Source organism: Eptatretus burgeri, chromosome 10, assembly GCF_056783735.1.
Source record: "Eptatretus burgeri isolate ZD-2024b chromosome 10, Ebu_testis_v1, whole genome shotgun sequence".
In the NCBI taxonomy this organism is placed as follows: domain Eukaryota; kingdom Metazoa; phylum Chordata; class Myxini; order Myxiniformes; family Myxinidae; genus Eptatretus; species Eptatretus burgeri.
Window position 1 is genome coordinate 27,042,706 of NC_140970.1, and position 19,672 is coordinate 27,062,377.

General features: G+C 43.2%; 2 protein-coding genes across 5 annotated transcripts in view; one reads left to right on the forward strand and one right to left on the reverse strand.

The window, feature by feature from the left end:
* The window catches only part of PPP4C (protein phosphatase 4 catalytic subunit), a 71,884-nt gene extending 69,899 nt beyond the window's left edge, over positions 1-1,985 (forward strand). For 3 of the 4 annotated variants that reach the window (XM_085897516.1, XM_085897518.1, XM_085897520.1), the window contains 2 exons: positions 601-790; positions 1,664-1,985. In XM_085897516.1, the coding sequence (XP_085753642.1) occupies positions 601-790; positions 1,664-1,793 (320 nt within the window). In that variant the 3' untranslated portion in view covers positions 1,794-1,985. The remainder of the gene's footprint in view (positions 1-600; positions 791-1,663) is intronic. The other variant, XM_085897519.1, reaches the window with a different exon arrangement.
* The window catches only part of DDX51 (DEAD-box helicase 51), a 50,689-nt gene continuing 32,210 nt past the window's right edge, over positions 1,194-19,672 (reverse strand). Inside the window, exons 12-18 of the mRNA XM_085897515.1 lie at positions 11,023-11,227; positions 10,349-10,464; positions 4,645-4,761; positions 4,446-4,547; positions 4,269-4,332; positions 3,072-3,206; positions 1,194-2,143 (exon numbers count right to left, since the gene is read on the reverse strand). Coding sequence (XP_085753641.1) covers positions 2,114-2,143; positions 3,072-3,206; positions 4,269-4,332; positions 4,446-4,547; positions 4,645-4,761; positions 10,349-10,464; positions 11,023-11,227 — 769 coding nt within the window. The 3' untranslated portion in view covers positions 1,194-2,113. The remainder of the gene's footprint in view (positions 2,144-3,071; positions 3,207-4,268; positions 4,333-4,445; positions 4,548-4,644; positions 4,762-10,348; positions 10,465-11,022; positions 11,228-19,672) is intronic.

Below are 19,672 nucleotides of genomic sequence, written 5' to 3' on the forward strand. Positions count from 1 at the left end.
TCCCCTCCCCTTCACCTCCCCCTCCACTTCACCTCCCCTCCCCCCTCCCCCTCCACTTCCCTCCCCCTCCACTTCACCTCCCTCCCCTCCACTTCACCTCCCCTCCCACTCCACCTCCCCTCCCACTCCACCTCCCCCTCCCACTCCCCTTCACCCTCCCACTTCACCTCCCCCTCCCCTCCCACTTCACCTCCCTCCCCCTCCCACTTCACCTCCCTCCCCTCCCACTTCACTTCCCCTCCCACTTCACTTCCCCTCTCCCTCCCACTTCACTTCCCTCTCCCACTTCACCTTCCCCTCTCCCACTTCACCTCCACCTCCCCCTCCCCTTCACCTCCCCACTCCCCTTCACCTCCCCACTCCCCTTCACCTCCCCCCTCCCCTTCACCTCCCCCTCCCCTTCACCTCCTCCCCTCCCCTTCACCTCCTCCCCTTCACCTCCACCTCCTCCCCTTCACCTCCACCTCCCCTCCCCTTCACCTCCCCCCCTCCCCTTCACCTCCCCCCTCTCCCCCCAAAAACAAACTAAAATACTTCAGGCATTTATGTAGGGCTTGTGGTGATGTGTTTATACAAACCCATTGCATGTGTCATCCTCAGACACCACTGGGTGGGGAGTCAGCCCTAGAGGAGCTGGTTATCTGTTCGGCAGTGATGTGGTTTCTCAGTTCAATGCAGCCAACGACATCTCCATGATTTGCCGGGCTCACCAGTTGGTCATGGAGGGCTACAAATGGCACTTTCAGGAAACTGTGCTCACTGTTTGGTCAGCGCCCAACTACTGCTACCGGTACTGTTCTGCAAAATCCACTTCTATTTCCAACACAGTAAACGAGTCTGCTTCTGGATTTCGTCATTGGCAGAGTCAAATGTCACCAACTTTGTTGCTGAAATCATTCACCATCCCATATTCATTACGTAGAATCAAATGATTTCTGGCCTCTTGTTACATTTATGAAGAAAAGAAAAAAAATTGAAACCATGCATTTCTACATTAAGAGCAAGCGAAGATAACTATCATCAAACGTTTGCAACATCAAGGTTCGTAAAAAGGTAACAAATGGAAGTGGGGGAAAAGGAGTGAAAGAATTAACTGCTACTAAGGGTGGTGGTTCACCAAAGTAAGTTCAGGATTAACTTCACCAAAGTATAATGAGGTTCAGTATTATCAAAAGTAAGTATTATCAACATCATTTAGTAATCGGCTTTTATTTGACCTTGCGATCATTCATGGTATTCAGCTTGTATTGTCTGGTAATCGGCTGCGCAAGTATCATCAACATCATATAGTAATCTACTTTTATTTGACACCCGATCATTCATGGTATTCGTTCTTGTCATTTTCTTTTCTTGTCTGGTAATCAGCTGCCCAAGTATCAACATCATTTGGTAATCAGCTTTCATTCAACGTCAGTCATTCATGGTATTCAGCTTGTTTATTGAATTCAACCCCAACAGCTTTGCTATGCACAAAGGCATGTGTGGGGAATTCTCAAATGAAAAGGTGTCCCATGATTTTAGTTCAAATGCAATAAGTTTATTTTACTACATGCCCATTGTTTGAAAACGTTTCACTTTGGTAAAACTAACTGTGGTAAAGTAGCAGGTGGGTGAGAATTTCAGAGCAGTAAAATTTCTAACCTGCAACCATTTTCATTCCTAGCTGTGGTAACGTCGCAGCCATCCTGGAGTTGTTGGAGAACTTGCAGAGAGAGTTCACCATATTTGAAGCAGCTCCTCAAGAAGCAAGAGGAATTCCATCAAAGCAACCTGTTGCCGATTACTTCCTGTGACATCAGTTCTTGCCACCAGCACCAGCTTGAGCTGTTTGAACTGTTCAACAGTGACCTGTGCAACGAGCAGCGTCTTTCAGAAATACCACAGGCAATATTGCTCAAATCCTTGGCTTGCCTTGTGGGTTGAGGAAATTCCCACGGTGTGTTTCAAAGAGTGCTTTTTTAAATAAACAATGGATTTACATTCTGGTCAATGTACTCAAATTGAATCAGGGTATGGTGGACGAACATGGAAGTGGAGAAATGTTGCACGTTAAAAGGGATTGAAGATGAAGTGAGTTTAAAGTTGGTTCATCACTCCAATTTGCAGTTTATCTTCACCACTGTTGTCTCTCTTTCTGCTCGCCCTGTCAATAGACATACACACCATTGGTGATGTCGTAATCTTCTCAAAAAGCCAAGATAGATTCGGATTAATTCAAAACAACTTGATCACTTGTCTGTAAAGAATAATCCACAGCATTAATCTATGTTTGAGTGCAATTTTAATCCTACAGCTTTTAATGAGGACAAGGAAGGAGCCAGACAGAAGAAACTTTTTAGTCTAATCTGGTAACTTTTTCTCATACCAGAGAAAAGGAAATGTTCCAACATTACAGCTGCGTCCCTTTTAAAATGCTTTAACCCTTATTTTACTTTTCTGTGAAAGATACCAACTTCAATAGCATGTTCTGATGCATTAATGCAAACATGTAGTTATAACCAACAAAACAGACAATAGTTTCACTCACAAAATAGGGTGCTTTATACAGGTGTGGAGTCTCAGTCACAGGTTAGAATGATGGGGTTGGAAGAAGTAATGGGGGGGGGGGGGTTAGTGGATGTAGTGAAAGCTCAAAGGTAGACATGGGAAGAGAGTATTATGGGGGCACCAAATCTCGAGGAAAGGAAGAAGTAGCATAATTGGGAAGACTCTTATACAAGTGAGAAGATGGGGATTGAATGAATTTAATGGAGGTGAATGTTAGTAAATTTGGGGGAAGGTTAAAAAGGCAATGATGTACATGTGCTGGTGGGGCATGCTTACATACTGCAAGCAACCACCTGAGTGCATACAACATGCAGACGTAATAAATAAGTTTTATATTGTTGATGAAGTGGGTTGTGCTTGCATTCTACAAGCAGCTATATGACTTAAATCAATAATTAGTGATGAGAATGAGCTCTAAGTTAAAAAGGTTTACAGTTATCGTAAATTGGGAAGCTTAAGCACGAGATTATAACTTTTGTCGGATGTTTATCTTGTTCAGGATAAACTTCACCAAAGTAACTTGCCGAGAGTTCTTGTTGAAGCTTGGCAAGAGCCTCCTTGTACTGTGGTACCAATGGAGAAAGTTGGCTTGGAGACAGGATTTGCTTCTGCGGGTTTCGACCTCCGACTTCCTTCAACATTAGACGGAATTCAGTAATCTAAACAAGGGGGGTGGGGTGGAATAAGGCTCTCCCTGAAATTATGGAGCATGTGCAATAACTCAACAAATGCAGAAGTGCAGGTGCCAATACTGGTAAAGAGGCAAACTAGAGGGGGAGCACTCGGTAGAGTGCAAAACCTCCGCCGCCAATTCTGCTCGGTCACTCAAGTGAACCTGATATCCTATTCATTCAATTTGATGTCAATAGTGCTCAGAGTTATAGTTTGCAACTTTTCCTTTTACTTTTACATACTCAATTCATTCGTCATAACTAGATTCCTTGAGATAGAAATTGATTTTACGTGGGTATATCCACCTGAAGTTCCAAAGTCAGCCGCAATTATAATTTTGGCATGTTTTTTGTTGGAAATTACTTATAACATGTAGAAATGCAAAAAAAAAAAAAATCAATTTTGTTGAAAAAATTTGAAATTTTTTTTTTTCTCTAACAATTTTTTTTGGGGGGGGGTTGGAAATCACTTAAAACATGTAGAAATGCAAAAAAAAAGAAATCGAAATTTTGTTGAAAAAAAGTTGCAAAACTTTTTTCTCTAGCAATTTTATTTTTTTTGGGGGGGGGGGGGTTGGCAATCACTTAAAACAAGTAGAAATGCAAAAAAAAAATTCAAATATTTTTTCAAATTGGCCACCATAGTGGCCATATTGGATTTTGGACCAAGTCCAAAATCTAATGGCATGATCCTTGGACCAGACCTAACCCCCCACCCCCACCAAGTTTCGTCGAAATCCGTCGGAGTTTTTCCGTAATACTGTTCCCAAACAAACAAAAAGGGGTGAAAACAGTAACCTCCATCCATCTTCGATGGTGGAGGTTAATAATTTAATGAGGTTACATAACTAGAATGGTTTCAGAGCTTATGGAGTTGCATACAAGGAAAATGGGTGAGGTTTTGCTTCACATCTGTAATTATATGACAAAATTTAGAATTAAAAAAAAAAACTGAACACAGGAGACCAAAAGAAGAAAAGTGCATTGGAGAAGTTAGCTGAAAGAGAGACTCCAACTTTGTGAAGGTAGAGATGGGAAAAGATACATCACCTGTGCAGATAACAGCAACGTATATGCTACTCCAGAGCTTCCTGCTCTCGCTGTCCGGCCAACTCTGCGTACATCGCATCGCATGTCCACTTAGCCATCAGCAAAAACTCTGACATATGATAGGCTCAATATGTCAATACAGACTTGTCCTCCAGTAAGAGAATGGTACTGAGTTACCTGTGCACGTATCCTTGAAGTGAATCCGGTGCATCATAGTTAAGGACAAAACCGACACAACGGACGTCCAGCCCCCGTGACGCGGCGTCAGAGCAGACAAGACTAAGGAAAGGGCAAAGTGGGATTAACAGAAAAACTTGCCCAATTGTGTTTGGTGTATTCACAGCAAACTTCATCAGCAGACGGTGACAGTACTTACAGCTGTATTTTACCCTTTACAAAGAGTCGTAAAGTTCTTTCTCGCTCGCCCGCAGAGAGCTTGGACGAGAACTCTGCCACTGTTACACCTCCATACAACTGCATCAACAGGTACAACCTGTCAAGGTGGAAACAGTGAGGAGGGACAGCAGGCAAACAAACTTGGCCAATGTAACTCCTAATATTAACCAAACTTTTCATAAAATTATCTTCTCCCATTTACATCATGGCTGTAGGTAGTGGTAGGAATTTGGACAGCATGCCAGCAATAACAAAATGAAAAGACGCCGTGGGATCTTTAAGGTCTCCCAGCTAAAACTAGCAGATGGGACACCCGGTTTAAATGGCCATTTGAGGGAGGGTGCACTCATTGATGCAATACCAGCTGGAAATCAATCAAATTCTCCAGTTTATAGTCAGGTCAGGAATTGAACCCAGACTAAACGGTTCAAAGATAAGCCTGCTACTTCAGCACCATCCTGTCGGGAGACTTTTCATAATGATCGGTACAAACAGCCTAAAACCATTACACGGGTGATATTCGTTACAATGATTATGATAACAGATTTTGTGATCCTTTGACGAGTTTGAGAGAAAACGGAATTATTGGCACAGATCAAAATGTTTCCCCCGAATGATGAAGGTTTTCCAAATGTACCAAACATTTTAAAAAGGGATATGAATTTTTCTTCATGTTTGTCGGAGCTTTCACAGCTGATAGGTTTGGGCACCGAGGTAATACTGACTTAAATATTTCCTTTCAAACATGGCTACGGAAGAAGCTCAGAGTCCTGGCAAGCACACCGTTCACTCATCCACACCGTCCTGTAAAATAAATACGTAGTCATGCGACTTGGTCAGAATGGATGCGTTGCTTTATTGCAACAAAAAAGGCTCACAGTGCACTTTCAAGGTTGTTGAACATCTATTTCAAAAAAACGAAATGAACAATGACAGACTGCCACACTCCCCAGACTAGTGGCAATTTTAAAGGTTGTCAGCTGAATGAGGATGTTCTTTCAAGTACCCTTAATGTCAAAATACAAGCCTTGTCAATCGCAACATCTGAAAACCCAACATCAGCTATGAGGAAAACCTCAAAGCAGTGAACCTCTAATCATGTGGCAAACTAATTATGATACTCATTTGGCTCGCGCACTGCACCAGGCTTCAGGACAGAAAGTACTCAACCTGTGGCTTTCATATCATTTCTGGCCAAAGAGGCCACAGGATGAAGCAGATGCAGAATGCGATTTCTATTTGTTTATTGGAAAAAACAAAAATTCCATCCCAGAAAGATTTCCTCCCCGAGATGAAAACCCCCACCCATTTTATTATGTGGTAATTAATGCTACATTTATACCTCAAAGTTGTATGAAATTTTGGTATTTAACAGTGACATCATCCATCCATGCACAACCTTGTCCTGGACCAGTTGTGAAGAGGGTTTTCTTTGTTTCGGGACTAGGAAAATGGCACCAGCCAATCTTCTTCTTCATCATATATTGTCCTTGTCTTCTTCCATCATTTTCTTCTTCCTAGTCCTCTTCTTCTTCCTCTTTCTATTCTCTCTTTTCTTCTATTCTGCCATTTCTAGTGTCAATTATTCTGCATCTTTCTTGTCCAGGACTCCATGTGGGATTTGATTAATTGTCTCTGAAGGGTACCGGAAATAAACATGTTGCAGGTCATGACTGCCTGGTAGTAGAGGATCCCGAACTCTTTGGTAATAACAGGTGTAAAATGTCAAAATGGTTGTACTCCCCTGGACATGCATGGGGGTGGTCCGTGCAGCCATTTTTGCATTCCTGAGGCAGAGTGGCATTGTTACGACAATGTGTTCGCCTGAATTTGTGGAACCCCATTGAATCTCTTAGACGAACTTGTGAATTTGTTTGGGTAACTTTGACGTCGTCTTCTTATTCTTCTTCCCCGTTCGGCTCGTTTACGACCTTTCAATGTTTTATCACTGATAATATGGTTATACAATCTAAGATTAACAGATCTCCACCTGCACGTGCACTGCGACGCTCAAATGCTTTTAATATTTGTTTCTCCAATGTCAGGGGCTTTCGCTCCAACTTTTCTCCAATATTTTGTTCAGCTTAACTCACCTGACCTGCTGGCTCTATACGAGTGTCCGTTGGACAGTGGCATCTCCTCCGTTTCTTTCAAGGTACTTGGTTACATTTTTCACAGACTTGATCACCCTCCTTCTCATGGTCTTGGTATCTATGTTGAGGATTCTACCTTCAGCTCATGAAAATTCTCTTGAAAGTAGCTCTCACGAGTTTGTGTTTCCACCTTTCTCTCCTGCATTCAACAACATATCTCTTCTCTCTGTATCACTCAGCTTCCTTTCCCTCTTGTGCCGTGTTCAATGCCATCTCACAGCATTGACAGGGCTATATTACTCCACCCTTCTGCAAACATCATGGTATTTGGTGACTTCAACGTTCACCACAAGGAATGGCTGGTACACTCATAATACTGACACTCCTGGTATCAATACCTATAATTTCTCAGTCTCTCAAAATCTCACCCAAATCGTTTCTTTTCCCACTCATATCCCTGACCATGTCTCTGATGGAAGATACTTGCTTGATCTCTTTTTGTGTTCTAACTCTGGTGACTGTGTTGCTGATGTCCTGCCTCCAGTTGGTAACTCAGATCATTCCACTGTTTTTGTTTGTGTCTCTTTCTCCTCATTCTCAACTCCAGTGCATCCTTTTCACCGCACTGTTTCAGTTTGGGAAAGTGGATTGGGACAGATTTCATTCATTTCTTGCTGATGTGCCATGGACCTCAGCTTTTAGTCTTGGTCCGAATATGGCTGCCGAGGAAATATCCCAATGAATTTGTACTGGTATGGAGATTTATATTCCCTCACGTATCTATCAAGTGAAGGTTCATTCCTATCCAGATTCACTCCGGCTTGTGCATCAGCAATTGCTCATCACAACCACTATTTCAGGCAGTACCATGTGCAAGGGTCTCTGGAGTCCAAATGTCTGTTCCATAAAGCAAGTATTTCCTGAAAAAGTGCTTCAGGATGTTGAGCAGCAATATGCAGCTTCGGTAGCCAATTCCATTGCGACTCAGCGACTTGGCTGAGACTTTTGGCAGATTGCCAACAGTGTACTCAACCACAATAAATCTTCCATACCTTCACCCTTCCATTGATCTGAAGTTGTAATTCGCCTCTGGATAAGGCTTCATCTCTTTTCTAATTCTACCCTCAATGATCAGGGACACCTTCTTCCTGATTTTTTCCAGCTTGGATAGACTGATATTCCTATTCCATTTATCACTAGGGTTGGGCACACATCGACTTTTTCTCTGTTGTCCCGTTGAAAGGAGTGTTTTTTACGGCCATTTTTCATGCTGATCACGAATCCGTTGAAATTTTTGACCGAGGATGATGTCTTAGGTTGGTAAAATGCAAAAAAATCAAAATGGCCACCAAATTTACCCACTTTTCAGGTAAAATTTGATAATTATGGCTTACTAGGGCATGTAATAATCTTAGTAAGACATCATCCTCGGTCAAAAATCTCAACGGATTCGTGATCAGCGTGAAAAATGGCCGTAAAAAAACCCCTTATAACGGGACAACAGAGAAAAAGTCGATGTGTGCCCAACCCTAATATTACATGCCCTCGTAAGCCATAATTATCAAATTTTACCTGAAAAGTGGGTTAATTTGGTGGTCATTTTGATTTTTTGCATTTTACCAACCGAAGACATCATCCTAGGTCAAAAAGTTCAACGGATTCGTGATCAGAGTGAAATTTTGCCATAAAAAACACTCCTTTCAAAAAAAGTATGGTTGTATGCCCAACCCTATTATCACTCCTAAAAAGGTGTCAGACTTACTCGTACTTGAGATGCCTCAAACGACTGGTCCTGATGTAATTCCTGTGATTGTATTTAATGTGTTGTCCTGAACTGTCATTGATTCTTGCCAAGCTATACAACCTGTGCTTGTCTGTTTCAGTGTTTCTTTCATCCTGGAAAGTGGCTTCTGTTGTCCCTGTTTTCATGGGTGCTGGTGAGCATTCTGAGCCAAGTAACTATCACCCCATTAGCCTGTTTCCTGTAATAAGTTAGGTATTTGAATGCTTCATCAATAAACAACTCGGCCATCTGGAGGACGATTAACTTCCCAATGACTGCCAGTCTGTCTTTCGTCATTCTCGCTCGACTGGTGATCTGCTATCCTTAATTGCGGATCATTTAAACAGGGCTATAGAGCTCAAGGGTGAAGCTTGAGTAGTTGCTTTGGATATCTTAAAAGCCTTTAATAAAGTGTGGCACAAGGGTCTGCCCCACAAGCTTTAGTTGTATGGTGTATCTGGAATGATACATTCAATCATTTAGGCTTTCCTTACAAATCGCAAGATGAAGGTGGTACTTGCGGATCAATCTTCTCTGACTTGCTCCATCAATTCCGGTGTTCCACATAGCTCTGTCCTTGGTCCCACTCTGTTCCTTGTTTATATCAATGTTCTCTCAGCTAGCCATGTATGCTGATGACTCCTCCCTTCACTGTCCATCTGCTGATTCACTCAACACTACTCGTAATGAGGATGGAGTCTCACTGGACAATGATTTAAAGAATGTACTGAATTGGAGGCATGATTGGCTGGTAACCTTCAATGCAAAGAAAACTAAATTGTTGATGTCTCACTCCAAAAACAGGTCTTTCCCTTCTGTGCACATGGGGTCTTCAACCTTAACAGAATCATCTGAGCTTCGACTTCTTGGTCTGGAGATCTCGTCTAACTTCCATTGGGATAAGTACATTTATAGTGTTGCCAAGATTGCTTCCAAGCAAGTTTGTCGTTTTCATTGAGAACAGAGGCATTTACCTCTTGATGCTGCTTTGTACCTGTACAAGACAACTATACATCGCCTCATGGAGTACTGTTGCCACATTTGGGCTGGAGCACCAGCCTGTCACTTATCTTTACTTGATCGGCTCCAGAAACGCATCGTTAACCTGGTTGGTGCGGAGATGGGTTCAGTTCTTCCACCTCTCTCTCACCGTCAGTCAGTTTCCACTTTGTTTTTATTCTCCATATATTTTCATGGCAAATGTTCTGCTGGACTTTCTAACTTGGTTGCTCCTGTACGAGTGTTTGGACACAAGACTCAGTTTTCCATACACACTCATGCACTATAGTTGATCCAAAATGCAGAACGAAAGACCATGCAGATAGTTTTATCCCTCGTGTTGTCTCGTTTTTGGAATTCACTACCTGTAACATGCTTCCCGTTGTCGTACAATCTGTCCAGCCTTAAGAGGAATGTCAATTTCTACTTCTTACATCTTTGAGGTTGCATCACATTTCACCTGACTTCTGCTACTTCCTGTGTCTTTGATGTTTTCTTATTTTTCTCTTTCATTTATTTTGTTTTTCTTTGTCCTTATCTTTATCTAACCTTCCCTTAGCCTTACTTAAAGTGGCTTCATGCCTTGTTTGGGGCAATTTCCATAAATAAAAAATAATTTAAAAAGACATCATTATGCATTCGCACCTGGCACATCTATACACTGTTACACGGATGCAGCGTGAAGATGTTCAGAACATCTCAGCACAAGTACATTAACCTACACTAAAACCCCACAGGGAAGAGCTGCACGTGAAGTACAACAAAAAGGGCATTTAGGAAACTGGAACTGTCCATTTGCTGAAGGTTACCTGTGTGCAGTGTCACGGGCATTGCAAAAGCAGAGCAATGGGTAGCAGTGTTCTTTGAGCAGAAGGTACAGCAGTACAAGCGGCTTGTCATTTAATCTCACAGGAACAATGAACTCCTGCAGTGAAATCAGTGCATTGGAGAAGTTGAAAAATTTATAATCACACCAATACCTCAAATGTCACAAGAAAAATAATAATTGGGGAGGTTGGTTTGAGGGGGGGATGCACATGGCTGGAAAAGGAGTTTAAGGCCAAAGTAAGAGTGGAATATGGCCAAACGGGAGAGGCTTATGGCAAAAGGAAGGGCTTGGCTTTTAAGATTACATGAGACAACCCGTGAACCCGTTGGGTTCCCGTTGTGACAGCGGTTGATAAAAAAAAATAAAGATAGCTCCAGCGAACTATACCGCTGAGGTTCTTTGCATTGATCAAATTCCACCAGAGTACTTGACTGAATCGGGAATTTATTTTTTAATAATTTTTTCGTTGCCGGATTTTCACGAAACCTGATACTGCACACCGCAGCAGAATGGCGAGTAAGGTGGGCCTAAAATTTTTGTGCTATCGTTTACCATTTTGGCTGTATTTCGGGAACATATATACATACATACAAGATGAGAGTTTTAGTAATATATAGATATGCAAATTAGCACAAATGGCGATCAAGTACTCACCACCAACTCCTCTGGGAAGGCAAATAGACCTTCCTTGCTTTTTCCATTGAGGTTTTTCTCCTTTGTTACTTTAGAACTCCCCTGATCTCCTATCGCCGAGAAGAGCCGTGGACGATGGAGGTTGAGGCGCTGCAGTAGTTCGGGAGAGTGAGAGAGCGTGGCAGAAAACAAAAGCTTCTGCAAGGCAGGCTGTGGTGGAAACTCACTAAAAGGGGGTTCATTAGGGAGAGAGGGATTGGTGGGGTGAGAACAGTGAAAGGAGGAATTATCAAAACATTCATTAGAAATCCAAATTTTTCATTCACCTCGAGTTTTTCGTTAAGAAAACAATAAAACGATTTACAAGTTAAATTTTTCTTTATTTTTAATTTCACCTCCATCCACCTTCATGTTTTCACCCATCCGTTTGTCTTTCTGTGAGCAACAATCATACATATCTCAAGAAGTTGCGCACGGATTCAGATAAAATTGGGTGAACAAGGACATGTGACAAGAACAAATCGATTAGATTGTTGAATATCCGGATCAAGGTGCTACTTTTCATTGAGATTATTTACATCTGTCCACACACCATGGAAGAAGAAGAAAAAGAAGAACAACTTTATTTCACCAAGCGCAATTTAAACACATGGTATGTGTCTTGGTGTTGGTCACACGTACAATGACAATAAATAAATAATACACATCAGAAAAGTCCACCAGAATACATGAGATGATAAAACCGAATTCAAAATAAACTCGAGCTAGACCAACAACAAAACAATCACGAGCACAACAAAACAATCACAAGCACAACAAAAGTCAAAAATTGACAGAATTAGAAAGATACAATCCCGAGTGTTCACCCTCCTCTCCCCCCGCCTAACCAAAAAGCCGAGCCTACTCGCACAACATAACCATACACTTGATGAACATAAATAAACCGTTCAATACCATCTTCTTAGATAATAATGAGACTGCAAATGAATAGCACGCCGACCCCTCTCCCCATCCGAGAATTCAGCAACAATCCAAACAGTAGCACCACATCACAAAAAAAAGTCAACAGAAACAGAAGACCGCTGATTATGTGGTAATCGAGTTGGACAGGACAATAAAAAACTATTCCTCAAGTGATTTATCTGACACCCAAGTGACATGTATCGCCTCCCACATGGCAAAAGCTGAAACAGGACATGAGCTGGATGTGAGGAATCAGAGACCATCCTCCTCGATCTATTCACAGAATGCTCTGTATAAATTGAAGCCAAAGTAGGTAACGCACATCCAACTATCCTACCAGCAGTGCGCACAACCCTCTGGAGCCGAAGCTTCTGTTGCTGGGTGCAGCTGCCATCCCATCCATGCACGTGCACGCGCACGCGCACATGCACCCGCACAGAAAAAGTCAATACACTTTCTATAATAGCCTGATAAAGCTGGATGAGAATCTCCCTGCGAAGGCCAAACTTCTTTAGCTGCCGCAAGAAGTAGAGGCGTTGCTGAGCTTTCCTAATAATGTGTTGTGGTCCCACTTTAAACAACTGGTCATGGTTGTACATAAGTTTTAAAGAAGTCAACAACTCCAATAACCTCACCATTGATGGTAAGAGGCTCAACTGAACTTTTCGTCCTACCAAAGTCAACAACCATCTCCTTAGTGTTTGAGTGTTCAGCTCGAGGTTGTTGTGTTTGCACCATGACACAAACCCAATAACTTCCTGAAGGTATTCTGACTCATCAGAATTCACGATAATGCCCTCGATGGTCTTGTTGTCGGTAAACTTCACGAACTGCACAGACTCATGATGAGACACCCAATCATCGGTGAAGAGGGAATAGAGAAGGTGACAGCACGCACTCTTGTGGAGCACCAGTATTAAAGAAAATAGTCTCGGACAACTTCGTTTAATTTTTGCAGCTTGTGATTGGTTGAGGAGAAAATCCAAAATCCAGTCGCAAATTGAGGGAGGAACGCCAAGGGACTGGATAATGGTATTAAAAGCATAACAGCATCATCAACCGAACAATTTTCCCAATAGGCAAACTGAAGAGGATCAAACCGACAGGTGGTGATAGACTTAAGGTGCTTGAGAACCAAACGCTCAAACACCTCCATAACTCCTGAGGTGAGAGCCACAGGTCTCTAACCGTTGAGCATTATCATCTTCGATTTCTTTAAGACAGGGATAATAAAAGAAGATTAAAAACAGAGGCACAATAGACTGTTGCAAAGAACTGTTGAAAATACAAGCAAAACAGAGGAGAGCTGTTGTGAACAATGCTGAAGTGTTGCAGTGGAAACACCATCAGGACCAGCTGCTTCTCTGATAGTGTGTGTCCTGAAAAGATACCTCACTTCAGCTTCCTCCGCAGTAAAAGGCTGAGGAAGCAGTGAATCAGCAACCGGGAAAGAAACTGCAACAGGGGCGGTATTCTGGCGATCAAATCGGCTGAAGAACTCGTTCAAGCTGTCGGGAAGCTTGGGGTCTTCAACATACGTGACACGATTCTTCTCCTCATGAAGAGGAATATTCCGAAGACCTTGCCAAACAGCTCGACCATGATTAGTTAAGAACTGGTTCTCCAGCTTCTGTTTATACTCTGATTTTGCCCTGCGACTCTCCCTCTGCACATCATATTTAGCTTTCTTGTACAGAACTCGATCGTCACTCGTGTGCCGCTTCCTTTACTTTCAGCTTTGCCCTAAGACCACTTTTAAACCATGCTTTGTCATTTGCCCATGATTTGATCTTCTTGGTTGGGAAGCAGAGGTCTTCGCAAAAATGAACATATGACGTGACTACATCATTGTAGTCGAGCAAGTCAACACAGACACCAGCAAGAGACCCAATCAGTACAATCAAAGCAACCTTGTAATTGTTGAATGGAATCCTGGTGCCAACATTCAACAATGCGAATCTGCGGTTTAGCAGTTTTAAGCTTCTGCCGGTAAGATTCTGCTATCAGGTAACTCATGGAGTGATCAGAAAAGCCGAGCGGCGCACGGGAAACAGCATGATGAGCATCGCTGAACGTACTGTAGCACAGATCCAACGTTTTACCCTCTCTGGTCGAACACTTCACTTGCTGTTTATACTTTGGGAGCTCTGGTTCCAACGTAGTGTGGTTAAAGTCTCTGAGAACGAGAACATGACAATCAGGGAAAGAGTTCTCAATTGAAATCACATGATCAGCAAGCACCCCGAGAGCAGTCGGAGCATGTGCCTGTGGAGGAATGTACACAGACATCGATACAAGTGAGGAGAACTCTCGAGGCATGTACTACAGTCTGCGCTTGATGGTTAGTGTTTCAATATGAGAGGTGCAAAGCGTGGATAAAACACCGGTATCATTGCACCACCTTTGGTTTATCATAAAACACTCCACCTCCCTTGGATTTACCAACACAATCAAAAAAAAAAAAAAATCAGCTCTATGGAGTGTATCCAATCCAATCCATTGGGACCATACTCTGTGCAGAGTGTTGCTGCTGCCTAAGCAGTCTCCTGGGCTATCCTGGATGGGTCACCACTCCCGACACAGGATACCGGCAAGCCGGCACTCATTTTGCCGACCTCGGAAGGATGACAGGCAGAGTCAACCCCACCTGGTATTATCTCAACAGCTGAGTGGGATTTGAACTCAGGATCCTCGGATCACAAGCCCACCAGCATAACCATTAAGCCAACACCAAGCATATGGAGTGTACTAGACGACCCGTGAACCCGTTGGGTTCCTGTTGTGACAGCGGTTGATAAAAAAAATCATTTCAAAAAAAATAAAAAAATAAAAAGCTCCAGCGAACTATACCGTTGAGGTTGTTTGCATTGATCAAATTCTCCCGAAGAGTACTTGACTGAATCGGGAATTTATTTTTTTAATAATTTTTTTGTTGCCGGATTTGAACGAAACTTGATACTGCTCACGGCAGGAGAATGGTGAGTTTGGTAGCCCTTAAATTTTTGAGCTATCGTGTACCGTTTTGGCTGTATTTCGGGAACATACATACATACATACATACATGATGAGAGTTTTAGTATTATATAGATATAGATAGCCAAGCATAAGAACAGTAGAGTTGAGGGTAGAAGCATCAAGCCATGTTTCAGTGAAGCAGTACACGGAGCAATCCTGAAAAATCCTGTTTCATTTGCACCAAATAGAATAGTTTGTCAATTTTGTTCTTCAAGGAATGAACATTAGGAAAAAAACATAGCAGGGAGCAGAAGGTGAAGAGAACGTGTACGAAATCGTATCAATATGCCTGCACGTTTTCCCCTCTTCCGAGCGCACCAGCATGTTTGAGGACCAGGTCGGCAACGCACTCTGGGTGTGCAGCCGCTCCCCCTCAAGACTCCAGCAGGTGAACACAGAAGTATGGGCTTGTACTCACAATCCATCCCGTCACGAATACGAATCAAAACATCTCCATCATACTTGTACAATGTACAGGTGAGCAACAGGATCAGGTATATCCCCTCTTGTGCACCCCCAACACCGAGTCGCCATTACGTGGATACGTCATTTATATGCATCATAATATCAATGTTTGAATTCCATTCTGACACCATGTTACAAAAACGGTTTCTGCATGATATGTATTTGTTTTTGTTTTTTAAACAGCACAGGCCACCACAGCTAATGCCCCCCTCCCCCACCAACCCCCTTCAAGGGCCAATCACATGGCTGACCTGGTGTCCAAGTACAAGCATGTAGAGGCAGCCTCTTACCTGCCAGGGCTCGTCATCATACCACTGTCTGTTTTACTACGATCACCAACACAATTCACAATTAACTAACATTATAAATCATCGTGTATGCCCGTACGTGCATAGCCGTATGTGCAAAAAATATATATACATATTTAAATAAATAAATAAATAAATAACTTTCAAACCGCGTGCCAGAAACAACAACCACACAGGCCGTTCCTTCGCTTTTGCATGCCTGTGTGTGCATAGCCGTACGTGCGTGCCCGTACGTGAGTGGCCGTACGTGCAAAAAAAATTAAAATAATAAACTTTCAAACCGCGTGCCAGAAACAACAACCACAAAGGCCGTTCCTACACTCTCGCGTGGCCGTACGTGCAAAAACAAAAAGAAAAACTTTCAAACAACCACACAGGTCGTTCCTTCACTCTCATAAACGATGACTGGATTGGGGCATTGTGTTTATCTATAAATGCGCATAAGAAATCGAGAAATTATTAGAATACAGTAAGTCATCACTATCCGGAAGTCCGTACGTTGTAACCCATAATGGGGAACGCGGCTGAGGATCTCTTCCCTAACAGCCACGCCTACACAGCAACGTGTCCTGTCATTGGTAACTAAATGGCGCCCTTTCCCCAACGGCCACGCCGACGCAGCACGTGTCCTGTCATTGGTTGGTAAATAAATGGCCATAACTTGGGAACCACTTGTCCGATTAATACACTGAACAACAAATTTCAAAAAAAATTTTTTACTGGAGATGTGTAAAGTGATTAAGACTAATTTGGGTACGCTGATTTCAAAAATCATAACCGTTTTGCTGTATCACGTCAGGATTTTCAGGAACAGAAATATTCCCATTGCCTAGAAGTCAGGATTTCAATGAAATTTACATATGTCTTTAACATGTCTATTTCGTACAATTGTTGTTAACTTGTGTTATATTTCTTTCTTTCAGATAAAAATGAGTAGGCGTTCCTGTACCAATCATCCTGACAACTTCTGTTATGTCTGTGGTCGGTATACCAAAAAAGATCAACAGCGAAGTATATCTACAGCAGTGAAAATGAAGGCCGCCTACTTTCACTACTTCGGGTGTAAGGTGGGGACCAAGAACAGAGCTGGGCACCACACATCTGCTGCACAAGCTGTCACACAACCTTGACTCAGTGGTTGGTGGGCAAGCGCGCGAGCATGCCATTTGCGGTGCCCATGATATGGCGTGAGCCGCAGAATCATCATGATGATTGTTATTTCTGCTGCACAAGCATCGCCGGCTTCAACAAGAAGAATAAAGGTCACATCAAGTACGCTGACTGCGTCTCTGCTCGTAAACCTGTGCCTCATGATGACGAGAACCCCGTTCCAACACCTCCAGCTGATCAGAACATAGCTGTAAGCAGTGGTGAAGAGGATGGTGATGATGAACCTTTTGAACCCGACACTCAAGAATCACACCTTCTGAACCAGGGAGACTTAAATGATGTTGTAAGAGATCTCTCGCTGTCAAAGGCGAAGGCAGAGCTGCTTGGATCAAGGCTGCAGCAGTGGAATCTACTTGAACCTAACACCAAGATATCCTTGTTCAGAGCACGTCACAGAGACATGGCTGAGTTCTTTGAGATGGAAGACACGATGACATTCTGCAGTGACATCAACGGTCTGTTGAAAGAACTTGGGTGTGATCACGATCCTGCAGACTGGTGCCTCTTCGTCGACTCGGGGAAGAACAGCTTGAAGGCTGTTTTGCTCCACAATGGCAACGAGAAACCATCAGTCCCACTGGCTCACGCGTTCGGCATGACAGAGACCTATGAGACTATGCGGCAGCTGCTTGATTCCATCAAGTACAATGACTTCAACTGGCACATCTGCGGAGACTTGAAAGTGGTGGCGCTGTTGTTAGGGCTGCAGTCAGGCTACACGAAATACATGTGCTTCCTTTGTCTCTGGGATAGCAGAGACGACAAGAATCACTGGACGAAGAAAGATTGGGAAGAGCGAAAAGAGCATGTACCTGGTCGACACAACGTGAAGCATGTCGCCCTTGTCGACCCAGCCAAGGTTTTCCTTCCACCACTCCACATAAAGCTCGGCTTGATGAAAAGTTTTGTACGGGCAATGGATCTGAATGGGCGTGGGTTTTTATACCTCAAGGAAAAGTTTGGCAACACCTTGTCAGAGGCCAAGATCAAGGCTGGTGTCTTTGTTGGACCGCAAATCCGACAGATTATGAAGGACGAAACTTTTCCGACAACTCTAAACCCCAAAGAGCTGGCAGCGTGGAGGAGCTTCAAAGCTGTGACGGACAACTTCTTGGGGAACGAGCGCGCGGACAACTATGAAGAAATAGTGCAGCAGCTGCTGGATTCCTTCAGGAAACTTGGCTCCAGGATGTCCCTGAAAATCCATTTCCTACACCAGCACCTGAACTTCTTCCCTGACAACTTGGGAGCAGTCTCAGACGAGCACGGCGAGCGATTCCACCAAGAGATTTCACTCATGGAGACGCGTTACCAAGGGCGGCACAACCCGAACATGATGGGCGATTTCTGCTGGTTCCTGCATCGTGAAACTGACACAGAGCAGCACAAACGCAAAGCCAAATGCCTAAAGCATTTTTAATTACATTCTAGTGGAGTTTTCTGTAATTTCTATAATTTTGAAGCATTCATGATGAAATAAATGAATAAATGAATTTTTGTAAATTTCATTGAAATCCTGACTTCTAGGCAATGGGAATATTTCTGTTACTGAAACTCCTGACGTGATACAGCAAAACGGTTATGATTTTTGAAATCAGCGTACCCAAATTAGTCTAAATCACTTTACACATCTCCAGTAAAAAAAATTTGTTGTTCAGTGATATCAAACCTTGAAAAGGCACATCCTCGGGTCCCCAGAAATATACCTGGCAAGTTTCAATTGGATCGGACCAGTGGTTTTCGAGAAACAGCGGTCACAGGCACACACACACAAACACACACACTTTGCTGGAATTATAGATAGATTAAATGATTCTTTGAAAAAAATTTTTATGTAATTGTCATGCATGTACTAAATTCTAAGGTCCATAACAATATTTACATCAGCCATTTCAATCCATCTCAGGGAGAGTCGGGGGGGGCTGCTCCACACTGATGGTGGGCCAACAGCCATAAACATGTCTGTAAATGTTGGGGGGGGGGTTCCCTATGGATTAATAACTTTCCAGTTGTAGTATACTACACATGCCCACAGGGGGCAGCAATAAGTGCTCCTGCCTTGTCAGATTGCGATTGTTGTTCGTCTTTCGGCTGCTCCCGTTAGGGGTCGCCACAGCGGATCATCCGTTATGATCCGCATTCTGATTTGGCACAGGTTTTACGCCGGATGCCCTTCCTGACGCAACCCTGGTCGCCTCTTACGACACAGGGATAAGGATTGGGTTTCGCCATGATTCCGGGCTGCCATACACCCTCTCATAGCGTGGCCCAGCGCAGAGCTCCCGTCCTCAAGTGATCCTCCAACCCAAGCCTCCGAGTAGCCGGATTACAGGCGCACGCCACTACGCCCGGTCCTTGTCAGATTGCGATTAAGCTGGATAAATATATCGGTTAGATAAACGATGGACTGATAGAGGCTAGAAATAGGCATCCTTTCGGGTGTTCCATTTTGCTGATTTGGTTTGTGCTGGTGATGGAGTTTATAACGCATGCAACGGGAGACCATGGGAGAGAATTGGAATTGGTCCTGGATCAGGAATCATCGCCTATGTTTGTATTCATAGATTATGTCACTGTGGTGCAGCCATCGTATGTTCAATGGATAATGGCTGGAAAGGCCAATGGAGTGGGGGCAATAATGGGGTTCAAAGCAAACAAGTCAAAGAGTGTGGTGGTGAGACTGCGTAAAATGAACCATATCCATCAAATAGAGTTAAAAGAAGAGGTTGTGCCATCGTTGGTGGGGGCCC